Source organism: Maniola hyperantus, chromosome 12, assembly GCF_902806685.2.
Source record: "Maniola hyperantus chromosome 12, iAphHyp1.2, whole genome shotgun sequence".
NCBI lineage: Eukaryota > Metazoa > Arthropoda > Insecta > Lepidoptera > Nymphalidae > Maniola > Maniola hyperantus.
This window is the reverse complement of record NC_048547.1, coordinates 8,989,383-9,009,731: the sequence shown is the minus strand read 5'-3', so window position 1 is coordinate 9,009,731 and position 20,349 is coordinate 8,989,383. Positions and strand designations below refer to the sequence as shown.

The window sequence follows — 20,349 nt, the reverse complement described above, 5'->3', positions numbered from 1 at the left end:
AACGTTGTTAATAATGCTCCTTTAAATTTTTCGTGCAATTTGTATGGAAACCGCAACGGACTGCAGCGCAGCGCACTGCACATTCTCGCAAAACGCGGCTCAACTTAACATTTTTTATGTTGCTGAAGTTCATTTTATTTCCTTGTTATTCTAATATGTCTTTGGAAAAGGTGTAGTAAACACAAAACAGCTTCTGTTATTTGGTAATTTCATGATACTGGTATCATAAATGAATGAAAGTCTGAAAGCATGAAATCTTTCAGACTTCCATCTTTCTTTTAACTTCTTATCGAAAATATTCATAAACTGAAATAATAAAAGAAAATAGGAACCTGAAACGGACTTAATTATTGCTTTACAGTCCAGTACTTGCTACTATGGACCCCTGTGCGCACGTGCATTTCGCGAACGCGTCTATCAAGTTCGTACTCCCTCCCAAAAACTCACGAACATCTATACGCCGCGTCGTGACTCGTACAACATGCACGTGAACCGCTCGCAAACCACTCGTGAACACGTTCGCATTCTGTTCTTATGATGCGCGTCGTGAGCATGGTTCATGCGCGTGCGCAGATGTGGATGTGCCTTAATGTGCGCTAATCTTTTGTAAACGAGTAACCGCTAAACTACAATAGCCAGATGAGAAAAATTGGCTCGCGTCCAGCTATACCCGGTAGACCTTGGTGGCGCATTGTTGTATAACGTGGTTTAATTGCTCTTAATGTACTAGCATCCGTATATTAATACCAATTTTTAAATGAACCCATTAAAGCTATGGGAACGCTCTGTCCTTGATAATAATGGGGACGAAAGATTACAGTATTGTTTACTGTCCAAGCGAAACTTTATTAGTCAACTAGCTTATGCTCACGATTTCGTTCGCGTGGACTACACAAATTTCAAATCCCTATTGTACCCCTTTAGGGTTGAATTTTCAAAAATCCTGCCTTAGCGGATGCCTACGTCATAATAGCTAGCTGCATGCCAAAATTTCAGCCCAATCCGTCCAGTGGTTTAACTAAGCTGTGCGTTGATAGATCAGTCATTCAGTCAATCACCTTTTCCTCTTATAATTATATTTAGATTGAAATTAGGTGCTAGGTACTCGTATAGCAATCAAATTCTAAATAAAATAACTAGCTGGTGTCTGCGACCTCATCCGCGTCCGTGGAAACTCTGATTTCCCGGGATAAAAAGTAGCCTATGTCGCTCTCGAAGTTTTTAACCACCTGCTATATCCATACAAAAATTCACGTCAATCCGTTGCTCCGTTGTGGCGTGATTGAAGGACAAATCGGCAAACAAACACACTTTCGCATTTATAATACCTATGAGTAGTGAATGATTATACTTATAGGTACAGTTGTGTTTAAATTGGATAAATTATTAACTAAAAGAATAAGTACAGAAAAAATCACATCATAACTCAGCAAAAAGTTTTATTTGCAGAGCGATAATAATATGGCAATACAAATTCTACCTTGATTTTGAAAGTGTGCCTACCTTGAAACATTTTATTTGCAAAGTATACGGAAGTGATTATTACTATCTAATACAATAATACATAGATAGATATACCACCAAGATTGGTATCTTTGGATTTCATAATGTCAAAAACGTGGCAAAACGCTATAATATTATATAGAAGCGAGTAACTTATTATAAAATAATTTGTATTTGCATATCGAAATTGTATTCCACATTAATTAGATAATATAATCGTATCGCATGGTATGAGTTTGTAGATGAATCCTTTTTTCCCACTATATTATGTTTCTTTAAAGCGCTCACGAGTCTACGACTTATGAGACAATTAAATTATTTTCCCTATAATTTTCTATGGGTTCCTACCCAAATTATAAATGCTAAAGTGTGTTTGTTTGGTGGTTTATTGGGTTGTCACGTTGTGATTTTGACGGATCGATGTGATTTTTTTGCACGGTTATGGTTAATGACCTGAAGAGTGACATGCCTCTCTTACTTTTACTTTTACTTTTAATCCCGGAAAATAAAACAGTTCCCACGGGATCTTTAAAAACTAACTCCACGCTAACGAAGATGCGGGCATCAGCTAGTCATAGATAAAGCAGAGCAAAATCGTATTTTATTTAAGGTATAAAGTTTAAAGAAAAGCTGTAAAGATATTATGAAAAGTTAGCGAGCCTTTCAAAATAGGTTACAAAAACACTTACATTTTGCGCAAGACTCTTCGAAACGAACGTTTAATGATATTTATCATCATCGTATTGAATGGGTACTAGAAGCACAATCAAACACTGGCAAAGGAACAAAATAATATCCTAAAAACCAAAATCCGTTTACAATTGCGTCCTGTTAACACTAAGTAAGCACTAACAATGCGAATGAGTCTCCAATTTACTACAGAAAAGTCAATTTATAAATAATTTTTGAACTACCCGCAAAATCGTTATTATTTCTGTTAACATGCTTTTTGAACTTTATTGCATATAGTCTATACATTCACATAGGTACAAAATAGGAGCTAGAATGTATTATGTTTAAAACATTAAATTTTATTAATCACTTGCAATCATTCAAATATTAATTACTCGTGACTATTTAAATGATTCTGATTGAACTAGGCGTCCGAAAGTTCCTTCGAATTTGCTACGTTCTACTCATAGACCTATAGGTAAATACTCGTTCTACTGCAAACTTTAGAGATGTTTAAAACCATTTCGATCAAATAAATATCGATCTAAAAGCTCTTTAACTAGTTTTAATTTACTCATGAAGCTAATGACGAGTTATTAGAAAGCTGTTCAACTCGTTTGTTGAGGAGTTGGGAGAAGGAACGTCCGTCCAACAAGAAAAGTTATATTTCATATGTAATATATATTTCGATATGAATTTTTCTGTCAATCAGTTTGGTTGTCTCATGTCTTAAATGTAATATAATGCACTTATTATAGTCTAAAATATACCGACCTTTTTAGACTGAACAGGCCAAAACCTCATCAATACAATCTAATTTTGTGCCATAGATTATTTTTATTTGATTTGGTGTCTATCTATAGCCTAACTATATTATATGTCCCGTATAATTCTGGCATAAGTACGACCTCGGGCATATTGTGCTAAATATGATTGCCAAATGCTACAAACTGAATATGCGTTGTTGACTTGAGTTCGCTTTCACTTTGATCGAATCAAAATGTAAAAGCATTTTGGTTTATAGCGGATTTAAATGTGCCACTGCACCTTATATATAGCGTAGACTAATCGTATCTGCTGCACTTCAAAAATCATAATAAGCTTATCTAACAATATATTATGCGCGTTTGATTTTAAGGTTATTTCGTGGTTTAACGACATATTTTAATGTTCAAATCATCAAATTAATCGTGGTATGTACCCGTTATCTACATTAAAATATGGCGTTAGAAGATGTTCAGTGTTTACCTATTGTTACAAAATATGGCTAGGTACATGAAAAGTTTTCCAATATAAAAAAAGTCGTAAAAAAGTGATGCTTCGCCCACGATTTTTATTACATTTTAGTGGGATTAAGGTTCTTAAGATAGACGATCAGGCGATCTTTATATTTATTATGATCAATAAACTTCAAGTAGGTGACTGATGAAATTGAAAATATCGCTTATTATTTAACTACTGTTAGTAAGAAGCAGTGATAGCTTAGTGGTTAGGACGTGGCACTCCTATTTCGGGGGTCGGGTGTTCCATCCCGGGCACGCACATCTAACTTTTCGGAGTTATATGCGTTTTAAGTAATTAAATACCACTTGCTTTAACGGTCAAGAAAATTGGAAAACATAGTTAGGAAAGCCACACGCTTGAAAGTTCTCTATAATGTTCTCAAAGGTGTGTGTCTGAGAAGAGACCCATGCTGAGAGAGCCGGCGATGGGTCGATATTGATGATGGTTAATAACGAATAAGAGATAGTTTTTTTGTACGGACAAAATGATAAAAAACGACAGTTGGCATTTGGGGCGACCATGTACATAACCTACTTCATCATGATCAACCCATGACCGACTCACTACAGAGCACGGGTCTCCTCACAGAATGAGAATGGTTTTGGCCACAGTCTACAACGCCGGCCAAGTGCGTATTGGCAGACCTACTTACCTGATCATTAAAAAACGTTTTAGTATACACTACAACCTTGTATTGAAGTCTTACTTACTTGATAGTGAGAGCCAGCAGCACAATAATGAGCCCTACAAGGGCCATGGCTATCACTACACCGCCGATCATGTAATTCGCATCATTCGGGGCATCTGTAACAAGAAAAACGTATATATGACTATGATGACAGTCTAGGAATAAAGTGAAGCCTTCAAAACCAAACCAAAACAAAAATATTTTTTATTCAATTAAACTTTTATAAGTACTTTTGATGCATCTACCACTGCTTCAGAATACCATCCTACCGAAAAGAACCAGCAAGAAACTCGACAGTTGCGCTTTTCAAAGATTTGATATACAATATTACGCCATGTATAAAAGTAATTGAAGTCCCGAGCGTTTCTAGAGCGAGCTGCAGGTGAAACCCACGCTCTTTCCAAAGATATTTTACGTGTAAAATGCCTTTGGCTCTTTTCTTGGCGCCATTGAACTAAATTAGAACCTATAGAAGTGTTATTCCAAACAAAAATCGTTTCTATAAAGTTGTCAAAATGAGTGTAACATTGGACATCAAGTTGTAAGCCAAAACGAAATGCAGCCCGCAAAAAATGTTGCTCGGGATGACCCATTCTGTGGTAGTACTCAGTACATAATATAGAGGTTATTGGCACGCGCGATGATAACATGTTCAATGTTGTTCTTAGAAGCTGTAATAAAAGGAACTGTATGATGGCTGTTAAACTACAGTACGAGTGTGATGATTCAGAGCAATGCAGCGGATTCCAGACAACAGTTGCTGCTGCTGCAGTCCGCGATTTGTCTATCAAATTAGTATGTTTTCTTTTTAAACTGACCGTTCACTATAACTTGTCCCCTGACGTTATGTTGGTACCATTGCAAATCACACAATAATAAACCCTATGTTCTAAGGAATAAAGCTAACAAGGCATCAGTGCCAACATGGTGGCAGGGGACGATAAATAGTGAACGGTCTCTACAGTACGACAAGGCTCTATTGGCACTTGAATGACATGGACAGGGGGGCGCTGTTGGAGAACAAAGGCTTAGAATATTCAAACAAGAACAAAGGGGACAACGTTACAACGTTGACGGCAACGTTAGTTCCGATTTTCGCCACGCGCCATTATAGCCTTGTCGTACTGTAGTTGACAACGGCATTTGAATTGAATTATAACGTATTAATGTGAAACTACAGAAGCTTAGATTTAGGAACTATAGGCCAGAACCAGTCGGGTAACAGTTTTTATTTTTTCTATTTTTCCGTAGTCGGGGTCTACCCCAGTTTTTACAGGTTTTCTCTGATGTTTTCAAAATAGATCAGTTTATATTTTAGTCAAGAGCTTTTTTCTGCAGTCAATAATAGTGTTGCGTTGATCCGAATCATACTTTCAGAGCCGTCTATTGCATAGGTATTATTAATATAGATTACGTCACAATTTTATACGAGAAAATAAAGAAAAACTTATACTAGGTACCTATATCATAATAAGTATTACAAACATGTAGGTATGTAGATACGTATGACGAAGATCAACAAAAAGTTGCAAACACTTCAAACTATAATTATTAAAACCCAGTCGGGGATTAATTTTAATTTGTAATAAAGTACGATGTTATACCTATTATGATAATTTAATTTCGCAGAAAATTCTTTAGGTAGTAGTTACAATGGGAGAACTATAAGCGGATAACTGAGAAAAATGTAGTGTTTTTAATTAATTTTTGGCAAATTATTTTCAGAGGTGGTCAATTTTTAAAGATTTTAGATGCATGATTAATAATAAATGATTGTATTACTCATTATATTATTATTGTTTGTAAACATTATTAAATATTATTATAAATAATACAATCATTATTATACATTATACAATTATTATTATATAAGCATAGGTACGCCAAACCGCTTCATACCGGTTACTAATAGTAGGTAGGTAGGTAGGTAGGTAGGTACCTATTACTTTGCATCAACTGTGCCGCGTTGCCCGTAGCCCCACGATGCGGACAAATCGATAATAAGGGAAAATACCAGATCGATGGCACATGAAACACGCAATACTGCAGTTCGCTAAAGCTGGCGACTGACTTGTAACATTTGAACGTAAGCCATAATATGTTACAGTACCTACCCGGCAAAAAATATGGTACATCGACTTTTAGAAAGTGATAGCGGTTTCGTAAAGCGTTGTCTCTGTCGTTGAGACCGACAAATCGTCAGATAGGTATGAGTGACAGAGACAACGCTCTAAGAAGCGAAACCTCTTTCTAAAGGTCGATGTACAATATTTTCTGCCGACTAATGTACCCATGTGAGCATTCGTCGAGAACTCTGCAGTGGTGAGCGGTGTGGTTTTATAAGTGGAAAGTCTCGAGCTCGATTCCCGGCAGGGGCAATTTGGTAATTTATATTTTCTAAATTGTCTCTGATCTGGTGTGAGGCTTCGGCCGTGGCTAGTTATCGTTAGTACGATGCCGTGTAGAAACCGTTCAGTGGTATGCATGTAATGAAACTGCCATACCCCTTCCAAGTTAGCCCACTTCAATCTTAGCCTGCATCATCACTTACCATCGGTAAGACCGCGGTCAAGGGCTAACTTGTATCAGAATTTAAAATAGTCAGTACAGCACGCAGATGAGAGAAACTAAAGGGTTTCTCTCATCTGTATCAGCAGTAGCAGCAGCTCTGCTCCCCTTACATTTTTAGCAGACGCCCGTAACGTAAGTTCGTAACAAGCTGGCTGGTTTGAATATTACGCAATTCAATTTTAGGTCAGTCGCCACGTTAAACTTTTCCTCAGTTTTAACTTTTAAGTAAGTATGCAAAAAGCCAAAAATCAAAATTGATTTATTGACTTCAATTTAAACATTTTATCCTATTATATAGTACTAGCTTATGCTCGCGACTTCGTCCGCGTGGACTACACAAATTTCAAACCCCTATTTCAACCCCTTAGGGCTTGAATTTTCAAAAATCCTTTCTTAGCGGATGCCTACGTCATAATAGCTACCTGCATGCCAAATTTCAGCCCGATCTGTCCAGTAGTTTGAGCTGTGCGTTGATAGATCAGCCAGTCAGTCAGTCAGTCACCTTTTCCTTTTATATATTTAGATAAAGTATAGATTTTAAAGTATTTTCTTTAACAATACCTAAGGTTCAAAGTTCAACAAACTCTCATTCAGAAACAAAAATCTGAGAAAAATATGTTGAGTCTGTACGAATATTTTTAGAGATACTTATGTGAATTTTAGATGAGATGAATGTTTTATGATACACAATGACCTAAACACCTAAACAATGTAAGTAATTTTTCTTTCAATAAAATTGATTTCTTGTTTAGTGAATAATGAAATAATAAAATAAATGAATCAGTACCCTTATTATAAATATCAAAGTGTGTTTGTTTGTTGGTTTGTCCTTCAATCACGTCGCAACGGTGCAACGAATTGACGTGATTTTTGCATGGGTATAGATAAAGACCTGGAGAGTAACATAGGCTACTTTTTTTCCCGGAAAATCAAAAGGTTCCTACGGGATTTTTAATAAACCTATATTCCACGCGGACGAAGTCGCGGGCATCAGCTAGTAAACAAATAATAACAACATAATTCGAGTGATAATTAAATAATGCAGGTAATATTATAAATTCGAAAAAATTAGTTTGTTTGTTTTTTGAAAATTCAACCGCTAAGGGGTTAAAATAGGTGTTTGAAATTTGTGTATTCCACGCGGACGAAGTCGCGGGCATAAGCTACATAATTTTATTCATGGCTCGGTTGATCGACACGCTTACATGCACAAAAAGGGTGCGAGGCCTTACAAATGTTATAGTAATTTCAAGTTTTTGACACGCAAAGGGCATTACACTTAAAATATGTTGGGAGACTCAACACCGCCAAATTGGCAAGTAATATTTATTTTGCGGTGTTGAGCTTAACCCTCCACTGTTATTTAAATACTAGCTGATGTTCGTGACTTAAGGTGACGCAGGACGCTCGACCGAAATTGGCAGCGCACGTGGGTAACATGTTTGCTTTTCACTTGACATTGTATGAGAAAGTTGAGAGGCACGATGATTTTCACTGAAATCAAGCGCGCGAAAAGGGTTTAGGAAAAGTATTTTTGGGAAAAAACTGCTGAATTTATGTTTGCAAAGTAAAGTTATTTCAACTAATGAAGTTGTCATTAATTTAGTGTTAAAATAGGAATATTTTGAGCCTCGTAACTTTTAAATTAATATTTTTTTCAATGTTTTATATATCAATAAACCTAGATAATGACGAGATAAATCGATATAATTCTTAGTTTTGTGCGTACAATATCGACTATTGTTGTAATTTCCCTCCTACATTTGTATGAAGAAAGCACTGAACTGAGTCCCCTTAATGCACGTGGATTTAGGTTTTAAAATCCTGTATATCGATGCAAAAAATCACGCTGATCCGTTGTTCCATTGAAGGACGAACCAATAAACCAACAAACAAACACTCTTTCGTATTTTTAATAATACTAGCAACCCGCCTGGCTTCGCACGCTAGCTTATTACAATTTTCGTAGGGATCCCTATTTTGTTTAAATAAAATATAGTCAATGTGAAAAGGAGGGGAATCCTTTGTTCACACTGAGAGAAGACCCGTGCTCTGTAGTGAGCCGGATATGGGTTGGTCATGATGATGATGATATCGTATATGACTGATATGATGAATAATGTAGCTTTCTTTAGGTGAAAGAATCTTCAAAATCGGTTCAGTAGTTCCAGAGATTACAAACTTTAACTCTTTATAATATTAGTATAGATGGGTAGTGAATCACTACTAGTGATGAAATAGTGATTTAGATTGAAATAGTGATGAGAAATTTCCGTGTACAATAACACCACGTGCTTTTTGTCAATCAGTAAATTGCTGCTAATACTTGTTTATCATTTGCTTCACCAATAATAGGTTTTAAGACCTGGAATTATGGAAGTGCATAAACGTAAAATGACAGCTGGTTTTACGATTTTTTTATAATAAAAGAAATGTTTGCCAAAACCACTGTTTTTACAATGTACAAAATAAACGAACGAATGCAAATTAAGACATTATGACTTTATTGGGAGCGGTACAAACGAGTAAACATTTATTTTGCACCTAACGTTTCGCACGATCATATTTTTTTGTTAAGATTTTACTTTCGATTTCCTGTCAAGAGAACACAAGCACTCATGTGACACAAGTGCCACTTTCTTTTAAAACGTTCACTAATTATAATACCTACCTATCTTCAATGTAGCGACATATATGTTACGAGTATATGTCGCTATATTAATTTACAACATACCTACGGCTTATCAGAGTAATTTTAATTTATTACAGCCGTACCTATATAAATTTGATTGGGTAAGAGTAGAAAGTTAATTAATCCCAGTGATATAATGTAATGTATTTCGATAGTTAATCCTTTAGTTGGATGCTTCAAAAATACAATAAAATTATATGTAGATAAGGTAGGTACCTTATTTCGGCATTATCTATTATGCAGCTTTCGGTAGGTACCGAAAGCTAATAATATGATTTTGTTAAATAATTCATTCTATATTCTTTCCAAAATAAACGCTGAAAAAATTTATGAATGTAAAGTTTCAGAAGCCTTCAATACCTTAATAGGTATAAACCCACATATTGTTGACTACAATACACGTACCTAGTTTAATATTTTTCATACTAGGTATATCAAAGTTTCGTTTTACGACATTTGTAATTAATAATGTTACTATAATACTAATTAGGTAAATACTTATAGCGATTCATTTTTAAGTCACAGTGATTTTTTTTTTCACCTCCGCTTTGTACCAAAACTAACAACTCCTAACCTCTGCTTTCATTTTCAGTGTAAGGTTGTATGTGGTAATAGATGTTAACAGATTCCAAAAAAAAATAGTATTTATGACGCTCACTCACAGATTGGAAGGAGAATAATAATACCTACGGATTATTTTAACGATCCGTAAAAGAGTCGTTTTTTTAAGGAAAAAAGGCAATGAAATCTAAAAATTGAATTTAGAAGCATGTATGAACTATGAAGCATGAACTTACTTGTGTAGTGGAAGTAGGTACGTATGAGTAATTTGTCGGATGGAAATTTTTGTTAAAGATTAATTAAAAGTTAAGGAGCCATGACTCACCAAATCGAAGAGTAATAACCCCTTATTACCTAGTAACCAGGTGTCTATCTGCTAGTGCATCGGCCTCAGAACACGGGGTTAATGTTCTAGGTAATCTTTGTATAGTAGGTACCTACAAGGGTATGTAAGTTTTGCTGCACATGGACAAATGTCTATAAAGCATTGAATATGAATGTTCCTTACCAGTGGTTTATTTATTTTTTTCAAATTCGATATTGGTACAGTGATTTGCTTCTTTTGATTCTTGTTTTGATGATTAATTTATCTCAGTGTCTTGATACTTGGTTTGTTATGACAAAGCGCTTTAATGTACTAAAAAGAAAAAAAGAAAAATTAATATTATCTAAAATGTGGTGTAGGTACCTACCTACTTCGTGACGTCAATACATTCGGTGTAGATAAATAGGTATTAGCCCTATATGATATTTATAATTGTATTAAAATTTAATCATAATAATAAATTGAATGCATGCAAGAAGTAGCGTTTCCGAAATATCATGTAAAACACACTAATTTTTTTTTTTTGTAGGAATCTTATACTTAATCCAGCTTTCTACAATAATTAAGAGCTGCTATCTTTAAATGTTAGATCATAAAGGTTATCAGGGCTCCTATATTGACAAGATTAATTATTATATAAGTAATCGAAGCAAATCATACTGAATGTAAGACTTGCCCTTGGCACCTTATGTAATAATTGCGGAATTCATTGTTATACTTACCTGCAATATACTCAGAATTGCTAACAGTTGCATAACTACCTATGTACCTACCTAATGCAAAAAAATATGTTGACACTTGTGAAAATATTACTTAATTAATTTATGATCACATTTATAACGTTTGAACGTGCTTTTGAGTTAAGAGAAGTTTCCCTAGCGTGCTCCATAGCGCTTTTCATACAAACGTTTGTTTGGAGTGCGCTACTAATAAACTCCTCTTAACTAACAGCCGAATAGTAAACCATTTTGTGTTGAGTGTTTTTTATTTTATTTTAGTGTACTAAGCGTCTAGTTTTGGTATTTTGTTCATTACTTATTATTTCAAAAAACAGTAATTTTGCGAATGGAACGTTATTTATGAAGACAGCTAGGTACTTATTCAGATGAACACTATATCAAAGTGATCTAACTACATAGTTCTTAATAATTATTATTATTGTATTTAAAATATCTAAGATAGGGTTAGTTTATGTATTCTCTTTTGAGATATAAAACTGATCCATTTTTAATTTTTGAAATATTCTATCATGGCATAGGATTAAAATGTTTTTCTCAAACAAAAAAACTAATTTCACAAAATTACCTATCACATTTTTACATCTGATATTTATGAGATTAATATTCATAGAACTAGTAGGTACAACCGATTTTTATGTTTCCTAAAACAAAAAGACTTCATTGCTTCGTCTGAGTTAACTCGGTCTTTGCGTAACGAATTAGCTCACACATCAGTCTAACGCGGAAATACTAGGTAACATAAAAATGTCACAGAACGCTATAAAAAACAATGATATACTGTAGGTGTGGCTTATATCATTACAGCTTTTTCCTTCGACTTCGTCCGTATGTATTTACGTTTTTTTGAAATCCCGGTATGGTGTCTCAAAATCCATTCTTATGTCTACGTTGTTGATAGAACCTACATGCCAAAAACCTAAATCCACGCTGACAAATTCGCGAGCATCAGCTAGAGTTACATAATATGACTAGCTTATGCTCACGACTTCATCCGCGTGGACTACACAAATTTCAGACCCCTATTTCTCCCCTTTAGGGGTTGAATTTTCAAAAATCCTTTCTTAGCGGACGCCTGCATGCCAAATTTCAGCCCGATCGTTCAATAGTTTGAGCTGTGCGTTGATAGATCAGTCAGTCAGTCAGTCAGTCGCCTTTTCCTTTTATATATTTAGAGATATCAGTAATTACCTACTGCTACAACAACATTGATTTTTTGTACAAGGCGTGACATTCATTAGGGAAGTGAGTAAAATGTGGTAGTAACGCTAATAGCATGTGTACACAGCCTAATGATGGCGCCGCCTAGCTTCCAAACATGCTAGGCTAACATTTCTAGCAATCCACGTGTAACCTTTGTCCACAAAAGGCTCTATCGACTCACCGTAATACTGACATTGCAGTATCGTTGCCTAGAACCTTCCTAGAAACCTTACTAAAATGATAACATTGCGGCAGTTTCTATACACCAAACGTTATCTTTGTACCTAACTATATATGTATTTTTTTAGTATTTTATTTTTTTTATTTGAAAGGGCATACTTACAGCTAATTACACAAAGAACATAAGTAGGTCCAGAAGAAAAGTATAGCTAATTACAAGTTGACACAGATAAAAGTTACATAATAAAGAAAAATAGTCCGCGTGGGAAAAATGAAATAGAACATGCTTTATTGTAATTAGGTAATTAATGTTATTAGTATTATACCCATACTGAAAATGCGAAAGTATGTTTGTTTGTTGGAACGACGTAACTTTTGGCATGGATATACTCGAAGTTAAAGACCTGGAGAGTGGCATAGGCTACTTTTCATCCTGGAAAATCAAAGAGTTGCTGCGGGATTTTTAAAAACTTAATTCTACGCGGACGAAATCGCTGGTACCAGCTAGTATTATATTTTATAGTTTGCAATGGTTTTGCTTTTAATTGCGTTGCTATTTTTGGGTACCTGTCTGAAGTCAATGTCCAAGCAAATTAATTTCAACAAGTCTTATCGCATCATCTAATTTTCTAAGGATTACCTGAGCGATAGGAATATAATATTAAGAATTGAAGAAAAAATAAAACTACTGACATAATTGGCATACACAAACATAATAAATTATAATATGCTACAAATATTAATCTTCTTCTATTTAATATATGAAAAGAAAAGCTGACAGACAGACGGACTGATCTATTAACGCACAGCTCAAACTCTATTTTGACGTAGACATTCGAGAAATAATTTTTTAAATTCAATGAACTGCCTACATAAAAATAAAATCATCATTATCATCATGAACAACCCATAGCCGGCTCACTATAGAGAACGGGTCTCCTCTCAGTATGAGAGGGGTTTGGCCATATTCCACCACGCTGGCCAAGCACGGATTGGCAGACTTCACACACCTTTGAGAACATTATGGAGAACTCTCAGGCATGATGCATTAAAGCGAGTGACATATTTTGATTTCTTAAAACGCAAATAAATCCGAAAGTTCGAGGTGCGTGCCCGAGATCGACCCCCCGACCTCCTGAATAGGAGACGGGCGTCGTAACTAAAATAGATAAATAGAGAAATATATAGAATAGTAGATATAAATAAAATACTGGTTTGAAAGTGCAGTCCACGCGGACGAAGTCGCTTGCATAAGCTAGTAGTTTTATAAAGAGCTGCAAAGAACCGTCTATACGATCTTCATGAACAAACGTCAGTGCGCTATTTTATTCATAATCTGCTGAACAGACGTATGGACAGCAATATACTGAGGCTATATACATATTATATATGTATCAAAATACGAATAGTTATTAAAATAAATAAAATAAAAATCTTTTTTATTCTAATAAACTTTTACAAGTACTTTCGAATAGTCGGATGCATTTACACTGGTTCGGAATGTCTTTCCTACCGAGAAGAACCAGCAAAAAACTCGGCGGTTGCTCTTTTCAAATATTTATATTGAATTATGTGGTGTACGCGACCGAAAGTATTGTACATATGTAAACCTTTAGAAGGAGATAGCAGATTTGTAGAGCGTTGTCCCTGTCGTTGAGACCGACAAAACGTCATATAAGTATGAGTGACAGAAATAACACAGACTCTACAAAGCTGAAAATGTCATTCTAAAGGCCGATGTACATTACTTTCCGCCACGTAGGTACTTACTGTACAGACCATTTTTCCATAGAATACCTTACTTTTGCCCTCGATTGTAAAAGATTAAAATCTGTATCAGATAATCTGTATCTGTACCAGTTAGTACAAATTCTTGCTATTTGCGTTTCCTTGCCGGCTTTTATTCTATATCTACACACACGTCATTGCCGTTTTTTTATCTCCAACCCGCACGTTATTTCCTTGTGCAGAGTTTACTTTGACTTCCTATGCTCACCGAAAAACAGAAATATAGCTAATGGCCTAAGAGCCAGTGCTGCCAGACCTTCCTTATTTTATACGTTATAAAAAAGTTAGTCGGTTTCTCCTTTTATATGTTATGCTCTATACCCGCGACTTCGTCCGCGTGGACTACACAAATTTCAAATCCCTAGTTTATCCCTTTAGGGGTTGAATTTGCAAAAATCCTTTCTTAGCGGAGGTCTACGAGGATTATGACAATCGCAGAAAAAGGTCTCTATTAACACAAACGATAAAAAATGGCATAGCAACTGCAAGTTCTGTTCATGGGCGGCGGTAATCACTTAACATCAGGTGACCCGCCTGCTCGCTTGCTCGCTATATCTAGTAAAAAAAAAAAAAAAAAAGTGAAAAGATTTCTAACCTAATCGAACATCGATCTCTAATCTACTTGCACTTTTTGTAAATTATCTACAACGTAAGCTAAATGATGAGAGTATAACCCAGATTCTACATTATGTAATTTAGATAAGTCATATTGTAATGTTATGTCATTGTAATATTTAGTATGAAACGGTATTTTTTGTCTGAATATCGATAATATCGTCAATACTGCACCCAAGCACAGTAAACGATTTTTGTTATATAAACATTAAATTGGTTCGCTTGAATTATGATCATTAATGCAATCAGGAGTGACTGTGAAGTGAAAGCGACTTCCTTTTACAGATAAATTGATGTCAAACATTAAGACTGATAGTAGCAAACTACCAATATAACATTAACGGTATTATAACAGCTGGTACATTGCTGTAAAACTGTGTTGCTACTATCACTATGCAAAATCAACGGCAGTGAAACAAAGAGAACTCGAAAGATTTTCCTTGAGTAATAATTAATCGATATCCATATTTTTTGTAAATTCCGATTATACATTTTTTTTCAATTTATAGACTAGCGCTTTGGTTGCAATAGTTAAGGCCTGTTGAAATGATGCGTAAATGTGTCTGTTTGTTTATCTGTCTGCTAGCTTTTCATGGCCCATTTTTGTCATCGATTTGGACGAAATTTGGTACTGATATCGCTCCCTATTAACTACGTGCTACATTTTATTTTATTTCCCTTTTAATCATTGCCTATGTACCTTTTGGAAAGTGATAATTATGTGTGGTTATAACAAATTATTTATATATCTACCTAATTAACTTAATTTACGTGTTGTCAAGGGTATGCCATCCATATAAGATAATAAATTAACACTTGCTCTCAAATAGAGCCAGACCGAATATAACTAATCTCAGTTATATGGAATTTCCAGCACCGCCGTGGTAATAACCTTTTATAATATTTCTCAATTAGCACGATGTACTTAAATATTATAAGCACACATTTTATACTCGGATCACTCCTGGTATAATCAACACAACATTAATATTAAGTAAGTATTATAGTAGTAAGTCTATTTTATACAGCATTGATGTAAGACAATGTTATCAAAGACCACAAAATCAAAAGGTTTGTTACGTCAAAATTCTATAACTTGTACAATGTGATTTGTACTGCAACATGTTAGCTATAAGATAACTGATATATTTATGCAAAGACGATATTATTATCTCCGAGATAGCCGGTTATTCTAGCATTTCTAGCTGTACTTTATCTATTTTACTTTGCATAGTGTGAATTTTACTACCATGTTTACAACTACAAACAACTTTCATACTAGTTTTCAACGAAACTTGTAAAATATATTCCAAAAACGTGTCAAATGATAAACTTTTATTGTCATTATATTTTCATATGTAGGTAAGTACCTACTCGTATTTTATCTGGCTTTTGTAAAAACTTTACAAGATTTTTTTTAGGTAGGTAGGTAAATGTCACAACTTACAATGTTTTTACATTATATTATAAACATTTGCATTACTAAATAGTGTACATGGTTTGGACCAGGGATGTTACGAATATTCGCATCCGCATCCGCAAATACGGAACATCCGCAAATACGGAACATCCGCATCCGCATCAATTAATGCGGAGCTTTTACGGATGTGGATTCATATTAATTTTGCAACAAGTCACGACCGGTAAAGAAAGTGGGGGGGGGGGGGGGGCAGAGTGGACTTGTGCCTTGCGCGTGTTTGCTAGTTGATATCTTCGTTCGCTAACAGACCAATTCAAAAGTGTATATAATGGTACCCAACAGGGGTGTTACGGATATTCGCATCCGCATCCGCAAATGCGGAACATTTGCATTATTTAAGTCATCTGCATCCGCGGCTGTGAACTTCTAATAATCCACATCCGCATCCGCGGATGTCGAAATATTCGCATCCGCAACAACCATAAACGTAAACGCGGTATTGCATTATACCTACAAGGTCATATTGTCTGTTCAAACTTTTAAAGTTTTGATATTGGTTATTGGCATCGATATTATTGTTTTTGTCATATTATGATATGTTACGTAGCTAACTCGTTCACTCTGACATGGTGGACAGTTAAAAAAACAAGATATCTGAAATCGACTTTCACTATTATCCTATTGCGCATGAGCACTGTGACGGAAGAGAGGCCCCATTTAAGAGAAAGCTACGTGATCGTTGTTTTGGGAAACGAGAGTAACACGGGTTATGTTTATTTATTGTCCTATAAATGAGACAGTACATTATCTTCGTATGAGTGCACAGAGAAACTAAAAATTTCTCTTATAGTGTCACAATCCAATCACAAATATGTGATCATTTTAGAAGTAATAAGACGAGAAGAGTCGCGGATAACCTGCTTTTTGTGTTATTTAGTGAAAAATATTAAGATAAAAAAATTGATGATGCTCGCGACGACATCCGCATGGATTTAGGTTTTCAAAAATCCCTTAAGAACCTTTGATTTTCTGGAATAAAAAGTAGCCTTTGTTCGGCCCCGGGTTGTGCAATCTATCTCGGTACCTAATTTCGTCAGAATCGGTTTAGGATCGAAATAGATGGGCGGGGAAAAGGTAACGGATAGACAAACACACTTTCTTATTTATAATATTAACATACCATTCTTACTCTATATTAATGTTAGTAGGGGCCTTGTTTTACTACGATGTAATAAATTTTACTGATCTTACATTATGTTGCGAGGAATCTAAAAATTCACAGCTTTTCTTTTAGTGTGAAATTTTTTGTCTTACAATTCATGTCATTTCCCGCTTGATTGATGTCACCATGAATTGGGTCTTCGATGTCATGCTCACCCAAATTCATGAACTCGATTTTAAGATAACAAACGAAAGAAGATTGAGCTTGTTTATCTAGTTACTGGTGTTCGATATTCAGTTTAACAAACTACTTTTATTTGGGTCTCTAGGGTATTCTGAATTAAAATCTGATTCAGTATTAGAAATCATCATCATCAACCCATAGCTAGCCCATTACTGAGCACGATTCTCCTCTCAGAAAGTAGGGTTTATTTAGGCCATGGTCCATCCAAGTGGTAAAAACAAGTGATATTTAGTTGCTTCACATAAATCAGAAAAGTTAGAGTGGCGTTCCCGGGATCGAACCACGGAACCCCCAAATAGGTGGCCGACGTCGATTACTGTATACTAGGTAAGTTATTCGTGAATGTAAATATTAATTGTATCTATACCATACTATACAAATTGATGGGAGGGCGATGTCTTACCACTGGGCTATCACCGCTTGACGCTTACAATGGGGTTAACTTGGCCGTGAATGTAGGTAAATACTTGTATAGATCCTTTAAAAATTAGAAGTAAGTGCAATCCAGTCCCATGTATTATTTTCTAAGAGTAGGTATACTATCAATACAAAGACAAAATTAAAATAAGTAGGAGGAATGATCGGCAAGGAACGCGCACCCTTTAGGATCAAAATAGATCGGGCGTTAAACTTGCTAACTATACGTTTCCACATACGCATTGTGGCTGTACTAAAGACAATCTTAGGTTCTTTTTGCATTTTATTACTGAGCGAAGGAACGACGGAACGGACGGAAGGGTTCAACAAAGGAATACAGATTAAGTGAACTTAGGCGCGGTGTGTGACTGACTGAATGACTGATCTGATCAACGCACAGCTCAAACTACTGGACGGATCGGGCTGAAATTTGGCATGGCTGAGATGTTTGAAAATTCAACCCCTAAGAGGGTGAAACAGGGGGTTTTAAGTGTAGTCCACGCGGACGAAGTCGGGAGCATAAGCTAGTAACTGATAATATGTCTTTTGAGAGACACTTTAAACGAGAGAGAATTTCAGAGTTTGAGAGAGATAGTATTTTAATGATGTAGATGCATCGAGCTTTCTTATGACGCCTGTAGTAAGCGATCCATGATCCAGATCCAGGTGTCATCTGACAACACGCACTGTTTGAAGACTTTGGTCTGTAAGCACTGAAAATTTTTGGACGGGAATATGACGAAAGTGCCAACGGGACCCTATTAACGTAATTGGTAAAGATTTAAAAATTTCAGTGTGTATATCTATATCTATAAAGACTTTTCTTTTTCTTTCTTTCTTTCTTTGTTTCTTCTATTGCCGCTATAACAAAAAATAATAACAAACCAAGGTGGCTAATTTTATTTCTACATAGAAGTCGGAGTCTGCTCGAGGTCGTAAACGTCTATCGGCTGACGACAACAATGACGATTAGATACACCTTCTGACATGATTTATGAACTGTTTGAATCATCTTTTCATCGCTTGTGAACCCCTATATTATAATATGCTCGTAAAACATCGATGATTCACGCAACGACGGGCCCACTTATCGTCCACCCATATATAATATTTGCATCATTATATTCGACATCTGGCGGAAAAGTGTGCTTCTGTATTTATAACGTGTCCATATTGTATCCGTTTCCTCTAACCTCAATTTTATTACCTTCATGGAGAACTTACTATGCTACTTACTTACGAGGTATGAATATTTTCTAAGACTACTTTCCTACAGTTAGTATTAGTCTACCAATCCGCACATGGCCAGCGTGGTAGACTATGGCCAAAACCCTTCTCACTCGTAGAGGAGACCCGTGCTCTGTAGTGAGCCGGCGATGGGTTGATCATGATGATGATGATGATGATGATGATGATGATGATGATGATTTTCCTACAATCGATGGCTATAGCTAGATGTTATTATAATTTATACTTGTATGTGTGTAGGTAGGTATCGTAATAAGAATTAGGATCTTGTTAATATTTAAGTATTATTAATATTTATTATTTTATAGGCAAAAGTAGCTAAGGAGGTAATAAAAAGCATGTTACAAAACAAACCACTAAGTAATTAGAATGTTAAAAATCCGAAAGTATATTTGTTGGTTCTTCAATCACGCCGCAACGGAGCCGGAGAGTAACAAAGGCTACTTTTTAGATCGAGATATCAAAGAGTTCCGTTAGAATTTTTATGCAGGTGCAGTCCATGCAAATGAAGTCGCGGGCATCATTTTGATTCTAGTGCATACTTAATACAAGAAAGAAATGCTAGTGATTTTCATGACTCGTAAATCATAAAAAAATATAACTTGTTTAATTATTTGAACATAATTTACCTTTTTAAATAAATACTCATACATATAGGTATATTGTATAGATAACAAACAAAACAATCTCAAGCGTGTGCCTATAATGAATAATACAAAAAAAACTTGGTTTCTTCCAGAGACTAACTACAGCTACCTAATCAGCTATTAAAATGAACCATAGATTAAAAACTGTGTAAACGAAACGACATTATTTAGAATAAATAATTATGCAATACTTCGAGATTTTACATTAAATTACAATAAGTGTCAATAAATAAATTTTCGCCAAAGGAACGTTAGTTCGGCGCCTAGACTCGTTACTAGCTACATGTAATAATTTAAACCTAGACATATTAGGTAGATGTATATCTAATAGGTATTCAATGTTCATGTTGAATGTGTTTATTAATTATGCGGCACATGTAGATTGTAGAAGGG

The 20,349-nt window shown here is 35.2% G+C and overlaps 1 protein-coding gene across 3 annotated transcripts in view; it reads right to left on the bottom strand.

Annotated features, from left to right (window-relative positions):
- LOC117987079 (uncharacterized) overlaps positions 1-20,349 on the bottom strand; it is a 216,311-nt gene that overhangs the window by 14,131 nt on the left and 181,831 nt on the right. For all 3 annotated transcript variants that reach the window (XM_034974027.2, XM_034974028.2, XM_034974029.2), the window contains one exon: positions 4,170-4,263. In XM_034974027.2, coding sequence (XP_034829918.1) covers positions 4,170-4,263 — 94 coding nt within the window. The remainder of the gene's footprint in view (positions 1-4,169; positions 4,264-20,349) is intronic.